Below are 26377 nucleotides of genomic sequence, written 5' to 3'. Positions count from 1 at the left end.
CCTTAGCACACATGAACTACTGTACTTCATCCGCAGCTTAGAGTACCCTCTGTACTGGGTCCCCTGCCTCAAATCTTGCTCAGCTTGATGTCATGGAAACTAAGGCCTTCAACAAGATCATTGGAATCTCCCACGTTGAAGCTGTCTATCACTTCACCATTGCAGACAGGTTAGTAGTCTGTCTTCTACCGCCTCCTTATGGTTTTACAACCTCTGCTCTTTCCTTGCTTTGTCCCCCTCAGGTTTCTGCAGGGCTCACATGGTCCACTATTAAACCCCTTCTGGTGAAACTACCTAAATCCAGGATCACTGCTTACCTCCACTCAATTGTTCCACTTTTTCCCCCCACATGTGAAACCAACTTCCATGTCCTCTTCAATCTCATTCTTCACTCCAGGTCTTCAAGACAGCTGTTCATCACCATCTCAGATTGTCGCCAATCCAAAACCACGACTTTTCTACCCTCGTAAACCCCCATCCTTCCTCCAAAGGCCTCCTCTTTCCAATTTTCCTTTTGTGACCAACTTGTCCACTCCAAACATGCGTGTTTTCCATCCCGTTTTTGTCTGTTAAATCCTGATCAGTTCAGTGTTCGAGCACTTCCATGAGCCTTGACAATGTACACACAATAAAACAAACCCTCGACCATTCCTCCACTATTAATCTCTTAAATGGCTTCCCTTTGTAATCTGTCGATGTGTTTCTTTTAGAAATCCTTCTGCAGCTTTACAAACCAGCGAATAAATAAAATTACCACTTTTGTGCATTGGTTTACGCTTCGGCACCATTATTAACAATGCAGTGCGCAATAAACAACAGCACGCTTGCGGTATGAGATAAATGTCACAACTCAGATCAAAAATCTCAATTGGTCAAAATTAAGCCCACGATAACTGAATATGTACACAAGGAGGTTGTCCACGATTGATCAAATCCTCAATATTTTAGAATTTACTGCGCGCGCGCGCGCACGCACGCACGCACGCACACACACACACACACACACACACACACACACACACACACACACACACACACACACACACACACACACACACACACACACACACACACACACACACACACACACACACACACACACACACACACACACACACACACACACACACACACACACACACACACACACACACACACACACACACACACACACACACACACACACACACACACACACACACACACACACACACACACACACACACACACACACACACACACACACACACTTCACATTCTGCTGTAATGCAGGTCCAGTACTGTCAAAGCAGTTTCTTGGCAAGTTTGTCATTGCCTTCCCAGATAGAGATACAGTCGTGGCCAAAAATATGGACAACCTTGCATTTTTTTCAAATAACTGACAATTTTCTCTAAAAATAAGTTGAAATTGACGTATTTGGTCTCCACAATTCTATATTTCACTTAATATTACAGAACCTTTGTTTTTGATTCAGAACTTAATGTCCTATATAATCAGAAAATAAAAATAAATGGCATTGACAAAATTATTGACACCCTCGACTTAATATTTGGTAGCACAGCCTTTGGACAAAATAACTGCAGTCAAGCACTTCCTGTAACAATGAATGAGCTTCCTACACCTCTCTACTGGCAGTTTGGTCCACTCTTCCTGTGCAAACTGCTCCAGTTTTTCCAGATTTGAAGGGTGCCTTCTCCCAACGGCTGCTTTCAGATCTCCCCACAGGTGTCCAATGGGATTTAGATCTGGACACATTGCTGGCCACTTCAGAACAGTCCAGCATTTTCTCTTGAACCATCCATGGGTGTTTTTTGAAGTGTGTTTGGGGTCGTTGTCCTGCTGCAAGCCCCATAACTTCCGACAGAGATCCAGCTTTCTGACACTGGGTTGAACGTTGCACTCCAAAATGCCTCCTTGGAAATCTCCTGATTTCATGAAGCAATGCACACATTAAAGGCAATCATTGCAAAGGCAGCACAGCAACCTCAAAACATCACTGAACCTCCTCCATGTTTTACTGCAGAGGAGGTGTTCTTTTCTTGAAAGGCTTCATTTTGTTTACTGTAAACAAAGATGATGTGCTTAACCAAAAAGCTCTAATTTCATCTCATCTGTCCACAGGACATTCTCCCAGAAGGATTTTGGCTTGTTCAGGTGTGTTTTGGCAAACTCCAGTCGGGCTTTCTTATGTCTCTCTCTCAGTAGCGGGGTCCTCCTGGGTCTCCTACCATAGAACCCCCTTTCATCGAGTTGGCAACGGATCGTGCGAGTTGAAACTGTTGTAACTTGTGTCTGAAGGTCATTTTGAATCTGCTTGACAGTTGATCGAGGTTCTTTCTCCACCATTCAAACAATCTTTCGCTGCAATCTTTGATCAAGTTTTCTCTGATGGCCACATCCAGGGAGGTTGGCTACAGTGCCATGGAAATTCAACTTCCTATTGCATACGGCGGACCCAGGAACATCAAGGTCTCTGGAGATGGACTTGTAGCCTTGAGATTGTCCACGCTTGCCTACAATCTTGTGTCTGACCTCCTCAGACAATTCTCTGGTTTGCTTTCTTTTCTCCCTGCTCATTGCGTTACACAGTGACACAAAACAGCAGAATGACTCCTTTTCTCTATTCAAACTGGGTGAATGAGTGATTTTTATATTGCAGGCACTTGAAACTCACCATAGGTGAGTTCAGTTCTAAAGTAAAGGAGAATCACCTGCTTGAAATCTAATTATTTCTAAGAACTTTTAAAATGTTCCAATAATATTGTATGGGCCATTTTCAGATTTCAGCAAGGAATAAGCTAAGATTTTGAAATTAGTTTCAGCTTTTTTTGATTTGTTCTACTGCAAAACAAAGAACTACATATGTGGATACCAAAATATTTCATAATTTCAACAATTTTTTGGAAGAAATGGTGCATTATTTGAAAAAAGTGCAAGGGTGCCAATATTTTTGGCCATGACTGTATACGAGTCAAAATCAGCTAAGGTGTTATATTTGTAGGCCATGAGAAAATCATTCAATAAATTTCTACTATTTGAAAAAAATTGTCCATTAATGGTTGGATACTTCAGTATAAATTTCCAGGAGATAAAAAAAGACAGTTTCAGGCACATACGAGGTGTGTTCGAAAAGTATCCAACCTTAATTTTTCGTGCGTAAACAAATGAAGCGAGGGAGGCGTGGTTTGGTGCACGTATGTAGGCGATCCTAATCCGTATGCGTGAATATTTTCCCGCCTGCAGAAGCTGTCAGTCACCGACAGACCGCCGATGAGTGAGGAAGTGTAAGTGAGCGCCGTCGGATTTTCGTTTTTGACAAAATGACGGAAAAACTTGAACAACGCTACTGCATCAAATTTTGTGTAAAGCTTGGCGATTTCCAAGTTAAAACGATCCGCAAGATTCAACAGGCCTTCGGGAATGAAGCAATGGGCACCACACAGATAAAAGAGTGGTACAACCGCTTTAAAGATGGTCCACATCAGTGGAAAGTGAAGCACGTTCTGGTAGGCCCTCAACATCCCGAAATGAGATCGTCATTGACCAAGTGAGGACCCTGCTGATGCAGGATCGTCGAATCACGATCAGAGAACTTGCAGACGAGGCAGGCGTCAGCATTGGATCCGTTCATTCCATTGTGACTGAGGATTTGGGCTTAAGGAGAATCTCAGCGAAGTTCGTGCCAAAGCTGCTAACGATTGAGCAGAAGCAACTCCATTTGGAGATCGCACAGGACATGCTGGAGACTGTGAACAGCGATCCCAACTTCTTCAACACAGTGATCACTGGCGATGAGACCACAGTGATCCGTCATTTTGTCAAAAACGAAAATCCGACGGTGCTCACTTACACTTCCTCACTCATCGGCGGTCTGTCGGCGACTGACAGCTTATGCAGGCGGGAAAATAATCACGCATACGGATTAGGATCGCCTACATACGTGCACCAAACCACGCCTCCCTAGTTTCATTTGTTTACGCACGAAAAATTAAGGTTGGATACTTTTTGAACACACCTCGTATATTAAAGTCTGAGGAAAAAAAGAGGGAAAAATTTTTTTTGAAGGCCCATTTTTGAAGGCCCTGAGCGTCACATTTTTCATTGACCAGTTTCACACTGCTTTTATTGCGTTTTCTAGATTTGTATTCGCAAAAAAAAAAAATATATATATATATTTTAAAGGTCATCATCTAAGGTTATGTATGAACATAAATTTAATCATCTGTCCTTTGCTAAATAAAAAAATGTGGTTTAAAATTCCGCTTGTGCACGTTAGTGTGTCCGTCAAAATTATCTAGGGGCTCAGGGTTGAGTTTACTACCAGATGGCAGCAGCATGTACTGAAATAGTGTCATGGCCGTGTCTGTATGCTAAGTTCCTGATGGCATGTAACTCATTTAGTGCCTCAAAGCTTTTCAGTATTGAAATATCGAGGTATGAAAACCAACCCGACCGCGTCCGTCATGAATATAACGTGCGTAATCCAGGCCATCAACTCCCACCAACGGTGGATCACGTGAACGGTCTGCACCCGGAAATAGACTTTTGACCCTGCCGGTGCGTATTACGTCATCGAAATCTGTGGAAGAAGTCCGTAATGGCGACATATTTGAAGGAGTCGGTGTTGGTCATAAAAAAATAACGTGCGCAACATCTAACGTGCGTAAGTATATATCTGTCTTGAACTTGAAAAAAAAATGAATCGGAATGTTGTGTGACTTCGTAGGAATGTAAATTACATTTAAAGAAAGTAGATAAGTGCTAGAACCGTGGTCGAAAGGACGAGGTCAGATCCACCATCTTCACTTTCTATTGTTTCTGATGGAGTTGGTCATTTCCACGTTAGAATCTGACGGACACGTATTGTGCACGTTAGTGATTTGGTCCATTTTGAAGCATTTGAAGCCAACTCTACCCCATTTTACACGGAAAACACCACCTAAATATATTTTTCACCGCGTGGTTCTTATGGATGACATTTAGGACACTGCATGTGAATTTGAACGTGGCCAACAGGGGGATGTCTTGTGCACGTTATTGTTTGACAGAAATAGAGGGGGTAGGGATGAAGAACAGTATAAATATTACCACTATATGTATTTTTGAAAATTTTTAGCATGTCCCTGAAAGTAAAGCTACATTTCTCTTGTCGCACTGCAAAGCAAAGTCGGCAGCCGTCCGTCTTTGCCTGTCAACAACAACGTGCGTAAACCCTCAAAGCTTGGGGTAAATAGTGTTTTCTCAAAATGTGGGTACATAACTATATTTTCTTCTGCTGATTATTATAGCGAAGTAATTCAACTTCCTAAAAACATTAGTTATATCATTTAATAAAGAATTCTATATTTTGATGATTGTGTTTCACTTTATTACACCTTAGCTGATTTTGACTCATATGTTACTTTGAAATTAGGTCAGAGTAATACATACGCATGTGCACGTCATGTACAGTAATACCATGATTTACATCTCCCCATTTTACATCGTTTCGCCAAAATGTCGTCACTTTATCAATACCACAACCTGATTTGCATCACCTCAACACACATTTACGTCGCTACATTCTATCCTATCTCATATCCGTTGCCTAAGCCTTCACCTCCACCTACCGTGTACACGAACGACTTTTCCTCACACATAAAGAAATGTACTGTCCTGCAGAGTACAATATTGTTACGGCTGTGGAAATTCGCATTATACCATAAAGTGGCCTCAGGTGAGATATCTCCATAGGTACATGTGTAGTTAGCCCAAACCCGTTGTATAGAGGGAATTTATGGAATCCATCCGGGCTGCGACGCTTTGAGTTAGCCATTTTTCTGTTCTATCTTTTATTTCAAACAAACAGCATCTCAACAACTATGCCATCCCCACCACAGCGCCAACCACACTACAACAACGCCACACCACCACCTTCGCCTTTACCTTCACAACCTCATCCCACATCATCGCTTTACCGGCCATTCCCGCGTCGCCTGTGAACACTGAACGTGGGGCTGTCTCGGGCCCATTCGGCGATTGGTGCCGAACGCACCGAGCCGCGAGCGCGAATGGCGACCTTTCCGAGGGGAAAATTCGGATCAGAAATGCTTCACACCCACTTCCCCTCCGTCCAATGGGCGAACGTGAGGCGGCTTGGCCCCGCCTCCAAGCACGCATTGGTGAAGTCTGTTTATGCAAATATGCGGATCCAGGGAGGTTCACGCCCCTTTTTGCCCGACCAATGGATGAGGGTGGCGTAGCCCCGTCTCAAATAGCGTTTTGATCCGCATATTTGCATATCGGCTTCTCCTGCTGGCTATAAAGGCGGGAGAATTACCAGGTCGGGAGTAGTTTCTTTTGGAGACAAGGAACGTTGCGTTGGTGGAGTTGAGTCGAGTGCGCGCAGTGGAGCTGCATGCGGCGGGTCGGCGCAAGGAAGCTCGAGTCCGAGGCAAGGAGGACGGCGGTCGGCGACGAGGTTGCGGTGTGGGGGATCGCTCGTCTCGTCGCGGGACCCAAGCCAGCAAGCCAATCCCCTCCCCCAGGGCATCAACAATTTCCCCTTCCCCCCGCGCTGAGATAGTGCAAAAGGGGGGCTCCGTTCCTCCCCCACCCCAAACGTGGTGCCAACAAGCATGCCAGGGGCACGGAGTCGGGGCACAGCGGCACGGACACTTTGCGGCTTGCCCGCCAACGCGTCACGAGGACGCGGGTAAGACCTCCCCGGTCTCGCGGACCTGGCCGCTCCTCCAGGCCCCGTGTACATTTGGCCTACGGGCCTATCTGCCTCCTTGTCTGTGAGGGTGGCTTCTTCCTTTTGCTTTTGTGTAAATGTGTGTTGGCGCCGTTTTTCAAGTAGAACTGTGTTAGTGTTGCCGTGTGTACGCGTGTAGTAGGTTTTAACCCTTCCTTTGCTTTCTATGTGCATTTTGATTATTGTGGCTGTATATACGTGCTTTCCGTGTGCCGCAGAATAAAATGCTTGCTTGTTGAACTGTGCCCGTTTCACTTCGTCTTTTCTCCATTTGAATCTCCATCTTGCATCACGTAAGGGGTTCGTAGTGGGTGCAACATCCCGGTAATTACTCGGAACCGTCAAGGCCGACGGTAACACCGCTCGGTTATCACTGTAGCACGGAACGGACCGCTTAAGCGGTTCGTGTCCGGAGTCGGCCTGTGGCGTGCTACGATCGCCCGGTCGATCACTCGCGCAGGTACTTAGGTAGATCGAATTTGGCGAGCAACCCTATCCTGCGCGGGTGGGCAATTGGCACGATCGTGGTGAGGTTAAACCCCCACCCGTGACTAGCTCCCCGCGTTGTTCCGAGAGGGTCACGACTGAATTGTCCGTCCAGTGGGCGACGTGCCGCGATTCGAGTTACGTGGCCGTTCGCACGCCGGCGGGCGCGAATTCGCAACAATATATTATTTTTGTACAGTATTTTGGTGACTTTTTTTGTAGTGTACTGTATCTTATTGTACTCTGTATAATTTGTGTTAAGGTTTGCTGCTGTACACTAGTGTGTACAGTATTTTTAGTAATTTAATGTAACGTGGTTACGCCTAGGATGAAGATGACCCAGCTTTCTGACATTAACACACAGCTTCACCATACACTCTATTGTCTTTGCTTAGCTCTCATAGCATGCAGACATTTTCCCAATATCACCACAGTTTGTGAAGTTTATTGTGAAATATATTTGTGATCCTTAAGCATCATGCCTCCCAAGTGTGTTTTAAGTGACAAGGATATATCTGCGGCTAAGAGGCAGCGTAAACGTGTTAACTTAGAAGAGAAATTAGATGTTATTCGGCGAATGGATGCTGAACGTTCAGTTGATGTTGCCAGGTTTTTAAGTTTGCTTCCAACTACGGCACATGCCATCGATGAGAATGCTGACGTAATTCACGAAAAGTGTAAAATGTGCAACGCCGTTATCATCTAAACATAAAACAAAACTACGAAGGAAGGTATGGTGTGATATTAAACGTTTGCCGGCCATGTGGATCGATGATCTTGACAAGTCCAATGATGATACAACTGTCATTAACCAAAAAATAAAAATAAAAATTTAAAAGGTGTTGGGACCTCTCAAATAAAAACGTATCCAGAAAAGGCAAAATATAATATCTGAAGTGGCAACGTTAGGAACACAGCCCCCGCTTATTCAACTAATCCTTATGAGAAAAACTGCTTTGATTTACGTCGTTTCGATATTCGTTGCACTTTTCAGCAGCACATCCCTGACATAAATCAGAGATTAACATAATGTATACATCACAATTGATGCAAGAGAGCACCAACTCAAGAATTATCATTTTGTTTAAACTCACCTTGTGCATTAGGATTTTTCTTTGGGCAGGTTCAGCAACATCAATCATTTTCTGGACAACATAGTTGGCATACTGATCTTTCATCATTGTGTAGAGTGGACCATGGGGCCCATCGCCGGAAGAGCAAACCTCATCGATAAGAAGAGCCCTCTCAGCACGTGACGAATGAGAAACACACTTCTCCACGACATTGCTGGCCAACGAGTGAAAAGGGTGGGGTGAATGTCAGACATACTTTGAAGAACATTTGCTTTTACAAGAAAGCCAATTTTACAACTGAAAGTACCAACATCAACATACCTGGCAAACTTGTGCTGGCTCAGAACCAGCACCTTCCCCCGAAGCTCTGCTACAATTTTGCTCTTGTCCTCCGGTCGGCCATGTTCCAGTACATGTTGAATCACATAGTTCCCGTATTGATCCTAGCAATGAAGGCGATGCAAGCATACAGTGAATGGAAAGATTTGAATTATGCCTGATTACTTGCAAAAACACAAAATATTTCAACCTTTGAGAAAAAAATTAATAATGCACTGACACAGGAGGAACGAGAACGGCACTCGTAATAGCGCATACATCTACCAGGCTGAACAGTTTACGTTTTGTATCCCACTGATAGGATGGATCGGCATCCAGACCTCAACCAAAATTTAATCAGCTTGTTTTGTCACAGACACAACTCATCCACCAGGTTTTGTCATAATACATCAACGTTTTGAGATATCGTGCTTTATAGGTTTTGTCATAATACATCAACGTTTTGAGATACCATGCTAAATATTGTTTTTGACCCCATCTCTCAATGGTGAAGAATCACTTATAATTCTAGTCTCCAGATCCGGATCTTCACCGAAATCTAATCAAATCACCCTCGTTACACACACCTAACCTGCCCACCAAATTTAATCCCAATTAGTCCACAACTTTTTGAGATATTCTGCTCACAGACAAACACACAATCAGACAGGGGTACAAACATAACCTCCATCCACCTTCAGTGTGGAGTTAATTGTTAAATCAAAAGGCATAAGTACAGAATATACCTTCACAGTTTGTCAAATAAGTCAATGTCTGTCCGTCTGATCCAATTTTGTTGGAAAGCAGGCCTGGCCTTGCAAGTTGCCAAGGCAAATTTCTGTCCTCAGTGTCTTATCTCATGGGATTAAGTGATGCCCACTGGCATTTAAGCTCAAACACATTCAGTGCCTTCAGAAAGTATTCACAACCCTCGACTTTTGTCACATGTTGTTGTGTTTCAGCCTGAATTAAAATTTTTTGTCACCGATCTACAAAAGATACCCCATAATGACAAAGTGAAAACATGTTTTTGGATTTTTTTTGCAAATTAATTAAAAATGAAAGGCTGAAATGTCTTGCGTCAGTAAGTATTCAATCCCTTTGTTTTGACACTACAAATTGAGCTCAGATGCATCCAATTTCCTTTGATCATCCTTGAGAAGTCTCTACAACTTGATTAGAGTCCACCTGTGGCCAATTCAATTGATTGGACATTATTTAGAAAGAAACACACCTTTCTATATAAGGTCTCACAGTTGACAGCACAAATCAGAGCAGAAACTCCACCATGAAGTCCAAGGAACTGTCCTTAGAACTCCGAGATAGAATTGTGAGGTGGCATAGATCTGGGGAAAGGTATAAAACAATTTCTGGAGTGATGAAAGTTCCCAAAAGCCCAGTGAGCTCCATCATTATGAAATGGAAAGAATATAGAATTACCCAGACTCTTCCTAGAACTGGCCGTCCGACCAAATTGAGCAACTGGACAAGAAGGACCTTGGTCATAGAGGTGACCAACAACCCAATGACCACAGACAAGTAGAGAGTTTCTTGGCTGAGCTGAAGAACCTGCCAGTAGGTCAACAATCTCAGCAACACTTCTCAAATCTAGGCTTTTTGAGAGAGTGGCCAGACGGAAGGAAGCCACTTCTGAGAAAAAGTCACATGACAGCATGCCTGGAGCTTTCAAAAAGGCACAGGAAAGACTGAGAGCATGAGGCAAACGTTTTCTGTGGTGTAATGAGACGAAATTTTGAACTCTTTGGCCTGAATGCAAAGCGTTATGTCTGGTGGAAACTGAGCACAGCTCATCACCCATCTAACACCATCCCTACCGTGAAGCATGGTGGTGGCAGCATCATGTTTATTGGGGATGCTTTTCAGTGGCAGGGACTGGGACCCTTGTGAAGATAGAGAAAACAATGAGTAGAGCCAAATACAGGCAAATCCTTGAGGAGAATATGCTTCAGAGTGTAAAAGACCTTAGACTGCAGCGAAGATTTACGTTCCAACAGGACAATGACTCCGAACATACAGGCGAAGCAACACTGGAATGGGTTCAGAACAAGAACGTAAAAGTCCTTGAGTGGCCCAGACTTTAATCCCATTGAGAATCTGTGGAAAGACTTGAAGATTGATGTTCACAGACGATCTCCATCCAACTTCACAGAGCATGAACAAATCTGCAACGAAGAATGGGAGAAAATCCCCAAATCCAGAGGTGCAAAGCTGATACAGACACACCCAAGAAGACTCGAAGCTGTAATCACTGCCAAAGGCACTTCTGGAAATTGACTCAGGGGGCTGAATACTTATTGATGCTGAATACCAAGACATTTCAACATTTCATTTTTAATTAATTTGTCAAAATTTCGAAAAACATGTCACTTGGTCATTCTGGGGTATTTTGCATAGATTGGAGACAAAAATAATTTAATGTAATCCAATTTAAATTCAGGCTGCAACACAACAAAATGCGACAAAAGTCTAGGAGTGTGTTCATACTTTCTCAAGGCACTGCATACAACATGCAGGACAAGGAAATATCTCCAACATCATGTATATTTATTTTGCTTTTTCAAAATAGGTCATAAGCATCATTTATGGCAGGCCACAAGGTGCCATAATTGGAGCACCGAGATAAAATTCTAAAGCAAAGCACACCTCACACTGAGATGAAGCATCATTTCTAATAGAGCGTGACCGATGCACGGACGCATGCAGACACATGCCAGAACAACCCAATTAGATCGTACCCCACCTGCACTAATGATTCAGTATGCTGGTGGAGTTCCTCAAGAATAGTGATGGTTTGCTCAGGAGTGCAATGTTCCAAGATTCTTTGGATCACTCGACAACCGTATGGGTGAGTCGAGAGGGCAAACACCTGCATGGACGAAGGAAGGCCTGGTATTAAAAAGCATAATCACAAACACAGCAGAGAAGAGAGAAAACAATATGTAACACAAGCAGTTCATTGAGAAGGTACAGAGCCCCAGCAGGTAACAGATGGTGAAGTGGACCTGTACCTGGCCGTGGAAGGCGTCAATGATGAATTGTAGAACCTGCGGTTGTACACACTCAATACACTTCTGCACCACATGATTCCCATTCTGATCCTTCACACACTTGAGTACGTGACCATCCAACTCTGATACCATTTCAGTCTGCAGAACAAAGAGGGCAATTTCATAATTTACACATGTTTTTGACATATTCTAGCACCCAACAATATCCTTCAAGCACTTGTGACCTGTCCTTTCTTTGCCAATGTGGGAGATTACATTCCTCAACCATCATTTTTGCGAAAACACCCCATGTGAAAAGATCCTTGCCTCTCGGATCGACTGGTTCTCGATTTTAAATTCACCAAAACAAATAGTTTGGAGTCAAGCTAGTGCCATATTGTCCTTCCAAATTTGCAGTCATGGATCAACATTTCCTCAGGCAGACACTGCCAATTAATGGTGCATAAGGAGCAAGGTAATAGGATGTCAAAGGTTAACTCTTTTCTGCCGATGGCAGTTAATTACTACGGACTAGAAACAACCGCTCATGAAGGGAGTGCCAAGGGTGGTGGGGCGTGGTGGTATTGTGAAGTTTGAGGTGGCCATATAAACAGGGTAGGATTTTCCTTTGAACACCCCAACCCAAATACAACCACAAAATTTCAGCACATTTCGAGCCACAAACACTTGTGTTTCAACATATCCCCTCCCCCCCACCCACTGATGATGACTACAGTGTTCATTATACCAAAAGACAGAGAAATAGCATATTTTATAATTATTTCTACAACCTCTGGAAGTTTGATTTATTTTTTTCATGATAACATCCAGTTCCCAAGTTATTCTGCCCAGCAGTGTAAGAGTGCATGAGCAGGTATGATGATTCAATCACTCATGGCATTTCCCCACTTTAACACAGGAAGTAACTGGAAGAGCACTCTTCAACATCACCAGATGTGGCTCTGCCCACATTATTATATCATTATGCATACTTGCCCCAACTTTGATTTAAATTCCTGAACCAGGTTCAAAACATTAACAAATTCTGGCTGCCAGACCATATGTCCAATCAGGTTTAAATTTTAAACATACATTTACACATGATGGCTATATCATAATTGTGACGTTTCACATCGATTGATGAAGCAGTTCAACAGAAAGTTTTTTTGAAAGATTTTCGTTCAATACAATGTGGTTGCCAGACTATGCAACCTATCAATTATTCGTGAACACCCTGGTATTGCCAAAGCTTGAGGAACATGTAGGTAAAGTTTCCCCTCGATATGTCAAGACATTCTGAAGTAGAGGGTTTTTTAAGGTTTATTCTTCAAAAAAAAAATCAAACCTGCCAACCATGTGACCTTTGACATCATAGGTGGAGGATATTTTGTTCCTCATGGATAGGCGGTCGGACCTGTAAAGTTTCACCTCAATCTGTTCAACCGTTTCGGAGATGATTTTTGAAGGTTTTTATGTTAAACCAGGAAATTCTTCAACGTCGCGACATTGCCAGATATGACTCCGCCCACATTATTACATCATGATAATACTTGTACCAAGTTTGATTTAAATCCGTGAACCCAGATTCAAAATATTAAATAATTCTGGCTGCCAGACCATACATCCGATGAGGTTGAAAATTAAAACGTATTCCCCATGATGACGAGATAATAACTATGATGTTTTAGGCCGGGGGCCAGTGGGACCTACCTTGCACCCCCCCCTGCGACAATTTTTCACTGATACCACAGTGTTCATATATATCCCAAGTATCAGAAAAAAGATGTTCCCAGAAAAATAACTCATTTGCACTTTGCTTTATTAAGCTGTTTCCATGGCAACCAATCAAAAATAGACGAATCTCACAAAGATCGGCAAAATGTCAATATCTCTGTCAAATATAAACATAAAATCACAAAATTGGTGTCAAATTAAAGCTTAGAATTTAAGTATTAAAATATATTTCGTTTATGCTAATTAGCTCATTTGCATATTAATTAAATTTGACTTAAAGACAATTCCCACAAAAATGCAAGAATTTCCATTTTTTTTTTCCTTGCAATTACCACACGTCAGTTGCCAGATACAAGCCAGGTTGGTGAAATTTTTTTTATAATTTTTGAATTTTTAAAGTAGATTAATTAGCATAAAATACAAAGCACAATGAATCGTTCAAAAATCATGTTAAATCAAATTAATCATTGAAACTAATTACCTGGGCCTGATATAATATTGTTACGGCTGTGGAAATTCGCAAACCACCATTCAGGTCCCGCAGGTGAGATATCTCTTAAGTGCATGTGTAGTTAGCCCAAATCCGTTGTCTAGAGGGAATTTATGTGATTCATTCGGGCTGCGACGCTTTGAGTTGGCCATTTTTTCTTTTTCTATCTTTATTTTGAACCAACCACGTCTCAACCGCCATCACACAACCACCAACCACAACGTCGCTTCACAACAACCACACCCACACCTGCCTCTCAACAACCACGCCATCCTCACCACTCCGCCAACAATCATCAACATCTCCACGAACACAAAAGGGGAACAACAACTCCCACCCCGATTTCCCTGGTAAACAAGAATGACGGTTGGAACACAACTCCCACCCCGATTTCCCTGGTAAACAAGAATGACGGTTGGAACTCAACTCCTGCCCGATCTCTCTGGTGGAATGTTAACCCCCCCACCCCCGCGTTCCGCGAAGGGAGGGGCGGGGTGCCGGGGAAATAAAAGGGCGCACGGACGCGCCGCTGAGAGAAGGTCAGGCCAGGGCGGTCGGTGAGAGTGTCAGTGTCAGCCGGCGGTTCATGGTCTTCTGCCCGTCTGGGTCTTGGAGAAGCGGTCCATAGAGTGACCCACTCGTTGGAGCTTGCAGTCGGTGGAGAGTCCGGACGTCGCGGAGGGGAAGCGGACTGGAGGCGCCGCTCTGCCAGCTGTGTCGCGCGGACCTGCAAGTTCGTACAAGGAGCGCCGGAGAGAGCTCGCCCAACATCGCACCGCGAGGGTGCAAGTAACCTGCAACGGTCTCGTTCGGTCTGCCAAGTCCCACGCCATAAAGGCCCACGGGCCCCGTCTGCCCCCTTGTCTATGAGGGTAGCTTCTTTCCTTTGCTTTTGAGTAAATGTGTATTGGCGCCGTCTGTAAAGTAGAACTGCATAAGTGTTGCCGTGTGTACGCGTATTCGGTTTAACTCTTGCTTTCGCTTTATATGTGCATTTTGATTATTGTGGCTGTATATACGTGCTTTCCGTGTGCCGCGGAATAAATGTGCATTGTGTTGAACCGTTTTCTCGTTTCGCTTCGTCTTTTCTTTATTGACTCTCCATCCTGCTTCACGTAAAGGGTTCGTAGTGGGCTTAATACGCCTGATAATTAATCGGAACCGTCGAGGACGACGATAACACCGCTCGGTTATCCCGATAGCACGGAACGGACCACTTAAGCGGTTCGTGTCCGGAGTCGGCCTGTGGCGTGGTGCGATCGCCCGGTCGACCATTCGCGCAGGTACTTAGGTAGATCGAATTTGGCGAGCGACCCTATCCTGCGTGGGTGGGCAATTGGCACGATAGTGGTGAGGTTAAACTCCCACCCGTGACTAGCTCCCGGCATTGGTCCGAGAGGGTCACGACTGAATTGTCCGTCCGGTGGGCGACGTTCCGCGATTCGAGTCACGTGGCCGTCCGCACGCCAGCGGGTGCAAATTCGCAACAATATATAACTGCGACTAATGATGGTTGTGGTGTTTAAAGGACAATAACTCTTTCTGTTTGGGTAAAAGTAGTGAAAATAGTTGTAAATGCATTGATATGCTAATTAGGTTCCGCCATTATGGAAATTAACATTTTTGTAAATATCTCACCTTCCGGTACATGGACATTTGTAAATGAGGAGTCTACACCTATGTTTGGAGGGTCAATGAATAAAGTGAACAGATTTTCTTTGTTGTCAGAGATGTTGAATAGTCTTTATGGATGATATGTTAATTATAATCCCCGATCACCAGTAAGGGGGATCATATTGTTATCACTGTTTTGCGTGCATGTCAGTGTGTTATCACTTTTTGCTTCCGTCGATGTAAATGTGAGGTTGTATGGCTCTATAGCCTGGAGGTGTAGGTATGGATGCTGTGATATCATAATCTACAGCTTGACATTGCTCCTTCTAGTTGTGATTGTATAATTCTTATTGTCATATACAACAATACATTGAATAACCAATTTGATTTGTTTCTTGCAGACATAATGCATTGATGGCCCAATTCGTTGCACGGAGATGAAACCTCAGAAGAGAAAGCAGGAACAGACTGATGTCAGTGCAAAAAAGAGACAGATATGTATCCTGCATTGTGAGGGAGCAAAGAGTGATGGATTCACCTATTTGTCAAGCGTCAGTGATCTGGCAGAGAGACTCGACTACCTTAAGAACATACGTACTAGGCGACTGTCTGGGCCAATCGGTTCTAAGACCCATATGCTCTCTGCTTGTGAAGCAACACCAGATGTAACAAGAAGCGAATACTTCGATATCGCGCGGCTGGGGGCAGTAAAAGTCTCGGTTAAGAATGATGAAACAATTTTGCAGTTATAAAATTTAAATGTAGACACGGTGAATTAGCATGCATGATGGGAAGAGTTGTGACGTTGGACAAATTTCTATTAATAGCCCTCAGAGCAAAGGGATGTACGAGGCCATAAGTGTGACAGAAGACACAGGACAGAATAGCCAATTATATAACAGCGTGATGTCTCCGCGCTGTAATAAGTGACGACCATTGATATCATCAAACTTGTTACCAACGATTTACAAGGAACTTGGACCGTCTTCACGGCTTAGAACCTACAGCAGAGTGTTCAGGGGGTTCCCGAACATCACGGAGAGGTTCGGCCAATGGACAAACTTTTGTTCAGTCCTGATTGCATATTCTGTAACAAAGAAGGCAGAATTGCAGTCAAACGTTCAGGGACATGGTCGACAGAGGCGAAGACAAAATTTAAATCTGATGGATGGGTGACTGTCGTTGAGGCTGCTGAAGCAAAGAAGGATGAAAAACTGTTGACTCGGATAAGAAATGTTGACCTTTTTTCGGCAGAGGCCTAATTTCATCCCAGTTGCCGAAAAACCTATACGTCGGACAGTGAACGTGGCAGGGGAGATGATGAACAGGCTAGGTTGTATCAGCAGCACCTTGAGAAGGCCCATAAATATGCTTTTGACATGGTGTGTGATGTCGTTGAAAAGGACATACTCTCTGGAGGGAAAGTCATGAAGCACACTGACTTGCGTGACATTTATATCACCGATCTGGCAAATTCAGCCTTTTCGAACCCAGACTATTGCAGTGAAAAGCTTAAATCAAAGCTCGAAAAGGCCTATAGGGGGAAGATAGCCTTTTGCCCACTAGGTGTCGGTGGCAAGTTACACTCTCAACTGGTGTACAGTTTAGAATTGAAATTGAAATGTGCTGTGCGTTATGGATTTCTCTTGGGCACGGCAGATAATGTGACAGATGTTGCAACGACTTTACGGCATGTCATTCTGAATGTCCATGATTGTCAAACTCAGATGTGTGCTACGAAGTTTGCTAAGACTCTAACAGATTGCAGATCATTTACTCATAGTTTTTTGCCATTGTATCGATGTACTTCATAGTAGAGTGCACATGCAGGTGAACAATCTGAAGATAAACCATTTGTCAGATCTGGTGTGTGGCTGGCTAGTAGGCTTTCAAACATCTGGTAACTCTGGAAGACAGGGGATACAGTAAATATTATTAGATTAATGTTTTTATATCCGAATGCATTCAAAGTGTGAGATCTTCAATTACTGCACTCAGATGGACCATATGAATACATTTTTGCTGTATATGCTCTCCTTTAGCCACAACTAATTACACATCAGTTTAACTTTTGTGCCTACATGATGGTCACTATTTCCAGCCTCTGGTAGAGATACATTATGATATAATGACATCCACTCACCTTATTTACATACCACTGCATTTTAAAATATTTGATTTAACTTCAAGGCCCAATCTTATCAAAATATGTAGTCATGATGCTTTCGTGAAACTCAAAACGGAGGACACATCGCTCCGTGCATTCTGTTCATAGGGAATAAAGATGTATAGGAAATTCATTGTTCTATGATTTTTGCATGTAATTAAGCTATCCAAACATTATTCTACATCTCTGACAACAAAGGAATTATGTTCACCTTATTCCTTGACCCTCCAAACATGTGTGTAGATTCCTCATTTACAAATTTCCATGCACCTGAAGTTGAGATATTTACGAAAATAAGAATTTCCATAATGGCGGATCCTAATTAGCATATCAATGCATTTAAAATTATTTCCACTACTTTTACTCAAACAGATAATAGTTATGTTTCCCCTAAACACCAACAGACATCATAAGTTGCAGTTATGTATTATATCAGGCCCAGGTAATTAATTCTGTTGATTAATCTGATTTCGCATGATTTTCGAACGATTCATTGTGATTTGTATTTTATGCTAATTAGCCTACTTTAAAAAATTCAAAACTTTGAATATATTTTTTGTCAACCTGGCTTGTATCTGGCAACACTTAAGTAATGTTTTTTAGACAAAAAACTGACATGTGTGGTAATTACAAGGAAAGAAAATGGAAATTCTTGCATTTTTGTGGGAATTATTGTCTTCAAGTCAAATTTAATCAATATGAAAATGAGCGAATTAGCAGAAACAAAATATATTTTAATACGTAAATGTAGAAGCTTTAATTTGACACCAATTTTGTGATTTTATGTTTATATTTGACAGAGATATTGACATTTTGACGATCTTTGTGAGATTCGTCTATTTTTGATTGGTTGCCATGGAAACAGCTTAATAAAGCACAGTGAAAATGAATTATTTTTCTGGGAACATCTTTTTTCTGATACTTGGGATATATATGAACACTGTGGTATCAGTGAAAAATTGTCGCAGGGGGGGGGGGGGTGCAAGGTAGGTCCCACTGGCCCACGGCCTATTTCACATCAATTGATGAAGTAGTTCAAGAATTTATTATTTTTTTTAAAGATTTTCATTCAATCCAATATGGCTGTCATACCATGTGAACGAAAAAATTTTCATGAACACCCTGGTATCCCCAAGGATTGGGGAACATGTGGGTGAAGCTTTCCCTCATTCTGTCAAGCCATTCTGGAGAAGATTATTTTTGAAAGTTTTTGGGTAAATCCAACATGACTCCCAAACCTTGTGGCTCATGACGTCATAATTGAAGAATTGTTTGTTCCTCATGAATAGATGATCATACCTGTAAAGTTTTGCATCAATCTGTTTAGCCATTTCGAAGCACAACATTTTTGAAGGTTTTTATGTTTAAGACAATATGGCTGCCAAACCATGTGAGAGGTGACATCATCATTCCCCTCTTCCCCCCCCCCCCCAATTCAATTTAGCCCTCAAAAAATGTTCATACTGATCGGATAAGGCATAAAAAAAAAATCACACTTGTTTCCCATGAGGAGTACTTGACACGTGCCAAGTTTCAATTTTTCAACGAAGCCGTTTCAGAGATAGATCTCCAAAGTTTTTCCTTTTTTCCAACATGGCTGCCACACCACGTGACCTATGACATAATTATCATAAAAACATTCTCCATGAGTAGTTGCACCAGTAGTGTCAATCATATAAGTGGTTGCAGAGAAAACAGTAAAAATTAGCATGGATGGACGTAGACATATGGACAACCCAAAAACATTCCACCGGCGACTTTGTCAGCGGAGGCACATAAAAATATGGCTGCCGAACCACATGACCGATGATGTCATTAATTGTTTTTCCCCAATAAAATTTAGCCCTAGATGATGCTCAAAAATTTTCATACTGATTGGATAAAGCATTCAAAGTATACAATTATGACATCATAACGAAAGCTCCTATTACATCATAATTTCCTGTCAATTGGATAAGCAGTTGCGGAGTAAACAGAAAAAAATTAGCATGGACGGACATACGTACGTGTACAACCCAAAAACTGCTTCAGGTGACTTCATCAGTGGAAGTGTAAAAACCCAAGTTAGAGATGGCCATCCCAACTTAGTAGTACAGTACCATACACACCCATAACCATCACTTTTAAACATACTTCATCCAGATGTTTAAGGAGTTCATGCAAATTGGCCAGGCAGTTTTTGAGTGTAACACTCAGGTCAGGTCAGGTATGGGAGCATGCGCCAGAGCAGCGCGTCCCTGCATCCACTTTTCCGCCGGTACTCCATGGGCCTCCATCTGGCCATCCCCCAGGCAGATGCCTGGCCCATCCCAATCTCCTTGAGATGCCAATCAACCTGCTGCAACCACGAGGAACGTGGTCGGTCCATTGGCCTCCTCCACTCATGAGACTCCCTCGCTGAGAGAATCTGGTGAGCAGGATCAGCATCAGGAAAACGAGCCACATGTCCATACAGCCGCAGCTGACGCTCACGGACTATGAAGGTAAACAAATCTCATTTGAGTCTCTCTCAGCAACCGTTCATTGGACACTATATCATTGATAGCCAAGGATTCTCTGAAGAGACCTGGTACCAAAGGAATTAAGTCTCCGTCTCAGATCCTTGGTCAGAGTCCAAGTCTCACATCCATAAAGCAAGAGTGGAAGCACCAAGGACCTGAAGACTCGGACTTTCATCCTCCCGCACAGGTACCGGCAGCACCACACCCCATTATCCAATGAATCCATGACTCCCCAGGCCCGACCCAGATGTCTATTGACCTCTGACTCACAGCCAGCAGAGACATGAATATCACTGCCAAGGTAAGTGAATCTCTCCACGACCTCAACATGCTCACCACAAACAGGCACAGACAGGACAGCAGCATCCAAGATGTCATTGAAAGCCTGGATCTTAGTTTTGACCCAGGAAACCCCTAATCTCAGTGGCTCAGACTCCTCATTCAGCACCCCGAGGGCCACCATAAGGATATCTAAAGTCTCCGCAAAGATGACTGCATCATCTGCGAAATCAAGGTCAGAGATCTTGACATTCCCAAACGATGCACCGCAGCTTGATCTCTCCGACATCCTCCCTAGAATCCAGTCCATACAAGTGCTGAAAAGCGTGGGCACCAGTACACACCCCTGACAAACTCCAGTAACAACGGGAAATAAGTCAGAGATAGTACCACCACATCTCACAGCATTCTCAGTACCAGAGTAGAGTTCAGACGTCAGATCGATCAGTTTTGGTGGCACCCCACGAAGACCTAGAATTCTCCAGAGGGCATCCCGATTCACTGAATCAAACGCTTTACAGAGATCAACATAGGCTGCAAGCAGCCCCTGCCGAAACTCTCATCTGCGTTCGGTGAGGACCCGAAGAGCAAGGATTCGGTCAACCGTTGACCACTTTGGTGTAAAGCTTTGGTGTAAACCATGCTCTGGATGCTGGTACTCAAGCAGATGGTGGTGAACCCTATCAAGAATTATCCGAGCAAAGACCTTGCCAGTCACTGAGAGCAGCATCACCCCTCGGTAGTTGTTGCAGTCTTGGCGATCACCCTTCCCTTTCCAGAGAGGGACAACAAGGCCCCTCTTCCAGTCAGTTGGGATGATGCCTGCATTCCAGGCAGAGCAAAGAACTGCATGCAACGACACGAGTGCAGCGTTTCCACCAGCCTTGAGAAGTTCAGCATGGATGCCACAGATCCCTGGAGCTTGATCCCATTTCAACCGGTTCACCGCAGCCTGTGTTTCCACAAGCGAAGGTGGACCACAGTTGATTGGAGGGTCAGCAACAGGGGTTGAAACACCCGTGACGTCCAACTTGACAGCTGTTGGATCAGCCTGGAACAACCGCTCAAAGTAACCGGCCCAGCGGGCCTTCACTTCAGACTCCTCTGTCAAGAGCCTACCTTCCTCTGCTCTAACTGCAGTGCACCGAGGGATGGGCTTGGATGAACGCAAAGGCGAATTCCCCTGTAAGCAGGACGAGAATCACCTGACCACAGGTGATGCTCTACCCCCTCACAGATTCCTCGCACATAGGCCTCCTTGTCCACCCTTTGCACACGTACAGTTTTACGCCTCAGCTCCCTGAACATCTCAGCTCTGCCATTCAGCCTGGCCCTGCGACTCTGGTCAATGGTATCCAGTGTTCCTTGAGAGACAAAATTCTTCTTTGCCCTACGGTGAGTTCCAAGACATCCACCGACAACATCAAGGATGGTGGTCTTGAATGCACTCCACAACTCTTCAGGACCTCCCAAAGCACCCAGACCCCCCAAATCTCTACTCAGCTTGTTCGCAAACCCCTCAGCTACCCTCTCATCCTTGAGCTTGCCAACATCCAGCCTAGGCTGGGATGGTACCATTCTCCTGGATTTAAGGTGCAACTTCAGAGTTGTGACAACAAGCCGGTGGTCAGTATTGAGGAACTGAGTACTCTGGTAGACCTTGCAGTTCTGGATCATCCTCCAGCAACCATCAACGATGACATGGTCAATCTCCTTTGCCACACTGCCAGCATTGGGATACCAAGTCCAGCGATGAGCTTGTGGGCGCTGAAACCATGAACCGGCCACCCTAAGTCCATGACTTCTTGCAAAGTCAAGGGACTTAGTGCTATTCTGGTTCATAGTTCCCGACCCATGGGGACCAACACGTCTCATAACCATCCCTAGCAGTTCCAGTCGATGCATTGAAAACCCCCAAGACTAGAAGTGTATCTCGTCTGGGGCACTGATCAACCACAGACTCGAGCGTGGCGTAGAATGTATCCTTCACGGTGAGATCACTCGCCTCAGTCGGAGCATAAACAGAGACCAGGGAAATGACACCTAAGGAGTGACGAATCCTTAGTCTCATAATACGCTCATTGACCGGTGTTACCTCAATTATCATTGGAGTCAGCTTATTGGACACAGCTACAGCAACTTCTTGGGAATGGTAACCATCAGAGCGACCAGACCAATAGTAGGTGTGACCACCCACCATGATCTCGCCGCAATCCGGTCTCCAAACCTCAGAGAGTGCTGCAATACCGATTTCCGTCTGAGACAGCGAAATGACCCTTCCACCACTCTTTCCCTGGCTGTACTAAGCCATGCCTCCTGTGAGTAATTAGCAAGTCGTGGCTTCCCCACCCCTCAGCCTCTCCCCCTCGAATCATGGTTCAGGGCAACAAGCCATGCCAACATGAGTCTTGAGTGACGTCAAGCTGAACATGACAAAGATGCAACTTGACATGACAAAGAACTTCATTAGAGAGGCCTCATTCTATGATAAATATAAACAGAAAAGGAATGATAAATATCACATCAGAATTGCATGTGTAAGTTTACTCATAGCCAAAATGTAACTGGCCACAGGTGTGCGTGTGTGTGTCACTGTGGGGTGGGGGAGGAGGGTGACACAATCACCGATGGGTAATGTGCTCGTACATACAAATCAAGATTTAAGCATTTTCTCTTCAAAATTTAAATGTATTCTACATATAAGTGGACATGAGGACATGAATTAAAGTCGGTGACATGTGCAGGACTTACACCGCAAATTAATGTAGGTGACATGTGCAGGACTTAGACCACAAATTAATGTAGGTGACATACATGTGCAGGAATCTTTTCAACAACTGAAAGTCAAGGTAAATTTATTTTCACCATGTTTGAGAGAATTTAAGGCTGGCAGGATGGCCGAGAAGTACGGGATTCGTCTCTGAGCTGTCTAGCCTGGGTTTGAATCCCGACCTTGCTGTAAACTGTCATCCTGGTATTTCACAGACTGGGTGATTCATCAATATGTGTGAAGTTCCTTGGATGGACGTTAAACTGGGAATCCCATCTGCCGGCATTAGTTGGCAGACGTTAAAGATCCCATTGTGTCCTTCGCAAAGATTGGCGAGTTATTTCCTGCACCCTGAACAAATTACAAATTCCTGCTCTAACCTTGGTCAAACATCAGGCTTGGCCAGCCGGTTCATCAAAGACTTAAGCCAGCTTCCCCCAGCCAACCCCAAATCAACATTAGACGAATTGTGGCAGTTAAAGAATAAGATGTTTGAGAGAATTTGTGATAAAAACCAAAATGTATATGAAAAAGCCAATGAGAACAAGATTTCTAAAATTATACCCAGTTGCTACTTTAATACTTGTGGTATCCTACAGATTAATTGCACATGCACTAACTTTCAATTGACAAGAAAAGAGGGGTACAGCTTTTTGGAAGTTATACCTTCTGTATCACCAGCAACAATATCATAAGCTTCAATCCTACACAAATGTCCGTGTATAATATCCTGAAGCACGAGGATGAATCCCATTACAACTATTGCTGCACAATCTGGAACCAAAAAGTGCCAACTGCCACATGGACACATTGTCTTCCACCCCACCAATCACAACCAGGAGGCATCACCATTGATGTAAACAGTCGGGAGTTCTATGAAGATGATAAAGTACTCCGACCTGGATGAACTCTGTGACGACACAATCACGAATGCAGCCGAAGAAGGGTCTCTCACAATGCAAAGATGCCAAAGTCAAATGCTGTCACCAAGTCGATGAAAAGCAAGCTACCAACTAATTTTGTCCTTGTTGGGGCTCATCAAGGCAACACGTCGCTGTTCCATCAACTTAATGACTTTGAAGTACACATAATATTGTTACAGATGTGGTCGAAGGAGTAAATAGGACATAATTTAGAAGTGATTTCATCGTGCATGTTACCATAAGCATGATGCAATTACTGTAACTCGAGACACAGTGTCGAGAAAATATTTCGCAAGCTCTTGTGTTTTTCACCCAAATGTCTGTTTCTCAAGCGCCATTATCCCCATCCCGACATTCTGCCATATCCACCATGTACGATCTATTTGTATTTTTCCACTCTACTCAGAGCATAAGCAAAATATACAAAAGGTCTCGAGGCAATCAGATAAGGAAGCAAAGACCAGGTGATCGGAAAATTACCAACCCCACCCCCCTCATCAATTGCCAATCAGCGCAGGCATGTGAGCTTCGTGCTACATTGGGCGCCACCCAATCAACTGCATCCCACGCGTGAGCTTAGTGAGCCGGGGTCAGTAAATAAAAGAGCAGCGGAAGCTTCTGCGTGACTTCAGTCTTTGCAAAAGAGATTCTGAATTCTGACAGTTCTGACGACTTGCCTTTGGTGCTGGAACCCGTAGAATTTGGTGGAATTCTGACAGGAACTCTTCGGTGATCCCACGCAGCACTCTGGTCTCTCTCTTCCATTCCTGGCTAATGCAGGAAGTGCGCAGCGGAACATGTGTGGTGAAGGACAAGGCACCCAAGCCGTTGTAAAGACCCCTCACCGTGCGGCGGACAATCGATGCAGACAGGTTCCATTCATTCATTCTCTCTCGCACGCTCTCTCCCTCTCTCTTGTGCTCCCTTTCACTCTCGCTCCATGTCTCCCGCTCCCTCTTTCCTCCTTCCCTCTCTCTCGAACTCTCCGTGTCCATTTTGTCATCAAGTATGCATCGAGTACGGCATTGTTTAAGTTTTGTCGAGTTTCCAAGGGCATGGGGGTATTTATTCTAGCATTCATAAATCACCGTCTGTTTTTGTTATTACCGCATGTGCGGTCATGTTCTTCTCTTCCCCATCCCATTTTGTTAATAAATCCTGTTTGTTAATAAGAATGTGTGTGGGATCATCAAGAAATGGGAACTCGGGAGCACGGTGAGAATCGGCAGATACCGTTCAAGTCGGGTAGTTGTGTGTGTGCATTAAAAGTGCCTGTAAAAACGAGTTGCTGACACAACTCCACTTGGCTATTCCTGTTGGCAAATTCGCTTGTCATGTGCTTTCAAAAGGGAACGCAAAGGCAATTTTTTTCCTTTCTAAAAACGATTGAAAATCATTAATCATGGTCTAATTTGAAGGGGGAAAAGATTTGAAATTTTTTTGCCAAATACAAAGTGCTGAAAAAAAAAAGCCCTGGAGTGTCAATTTTCGATTTTGCCAGTGACGTCACACCTTGATCCAAATGACGGCTCAACAAAGAGATATAGTGCATCTCGAGCTCAGATTCTGATACTGATTCCACCTTACTCAGCAACTCTGAAGGTTCTCAGTTTGTTGAAATTGATCAGTGGGATTTTGAAGAAACGATTGGAGACAAAATTAGTGATGGAAACACTTTTGGGGGAATTATTGAGCCAAATCGTTTTGAGCATTGTGTGAGTGATTCAGACAAAGATGATGGAAGTGGTCCGTTAGGATGAAAATGCCGGTTGCATGTTCACTACAGATTGGTAGGTTTTGTTTTTCCGTTCAATATACGTTTTATGAGGGAGGTATTTTGTATTAAATGATAAATCAGTTATATTACTCGAGCAGAAATACCCCTCATCGCCCGACAGCCGACACTGCCCAGGCACATCTGGACAAAATGGGCGACAAATGCTTTGTCTCACCGTCACAGGCTGACCAGGTGTTTTGAAAGTTACAGGATCATCCCGTTTCATACTTTCCTTGGACGCCATTTGTTATTGTTTGTGTCGTATCTGTGCTGTTCCGCGTTGTGTTGTGTCGTATCCATGCTGCGGTGCTGCGTCGTGTCGTGTCCGTGCTGCGTCGTGTCGTGTCCATGCTGCGGTGCTGTGCCGTGTCGCATCGTGGCGTGTCCGTGCTGCGGTGCTGTGCCGCGTCCGTGCTGCGGTGCTGATCCGTGTCGTATCGTGGCGTGTCCGTGCTGCGGTGCTGTGCCGCGTCGTATCGTGGTGTGCCCACGCTGTGGTG

General features: G+C 43.9%; 1 protein-coding gene across 3 annotated transcripts in view; it reads right to left on the bottom strand.

Annotated features, from left to right (window-relative positions):
* LOC147026277 (pumilio homolog 1-like) overlaps positions 1-26377 on the bottom strand; it is a 364690-nt gene that overhangs the window by 26214 nt on the left and 312099 nt on the right. For all 3 annotated transcript variants that reach the window (XM_085881544.1, XM_085881546.1, XM_085881545.1), the window contains exons 18-21: positions 11644-11781; positions 11376-11501; positions 8618-8739; positions 8318-8510 (exon numbers count right to left, since the gene is read on the bottom strand). In XM_085881544.1, coding sequence (XP_085737670.1) covers positions 8318-8510; positions 8618-8739; positions 11376-11501; positions 11644-11781 — 579 coding nt within the window. The remainder of the gene's footprint in view (positions 1-8317; positions 8511-8617; positions 8740-11375; positions 11502-11643; positions 11782-26377) is intronic.

Source organism: Eptatretus burgeri, chromosome 5 (assembly GCF_056783735.1).
Source record: "Eptatretus burgeri isolate ZD-2024b chromosome 5, Ebu_testis_v1, whole genome shotgun sequence".
NCBI classification, from domain to species: domain Eukaryota; kingdom Metazoa; phylum Chordata; class Myxini; order Myxiniformes; family Myxinidae; genus Eptatretus; species Eptatretus burgeri.
The sequence above is the reverse complement of the archived record's forward strand: the minus strand, read 5'-3'. Positions and strand labels throughout refer to the sequence as shown.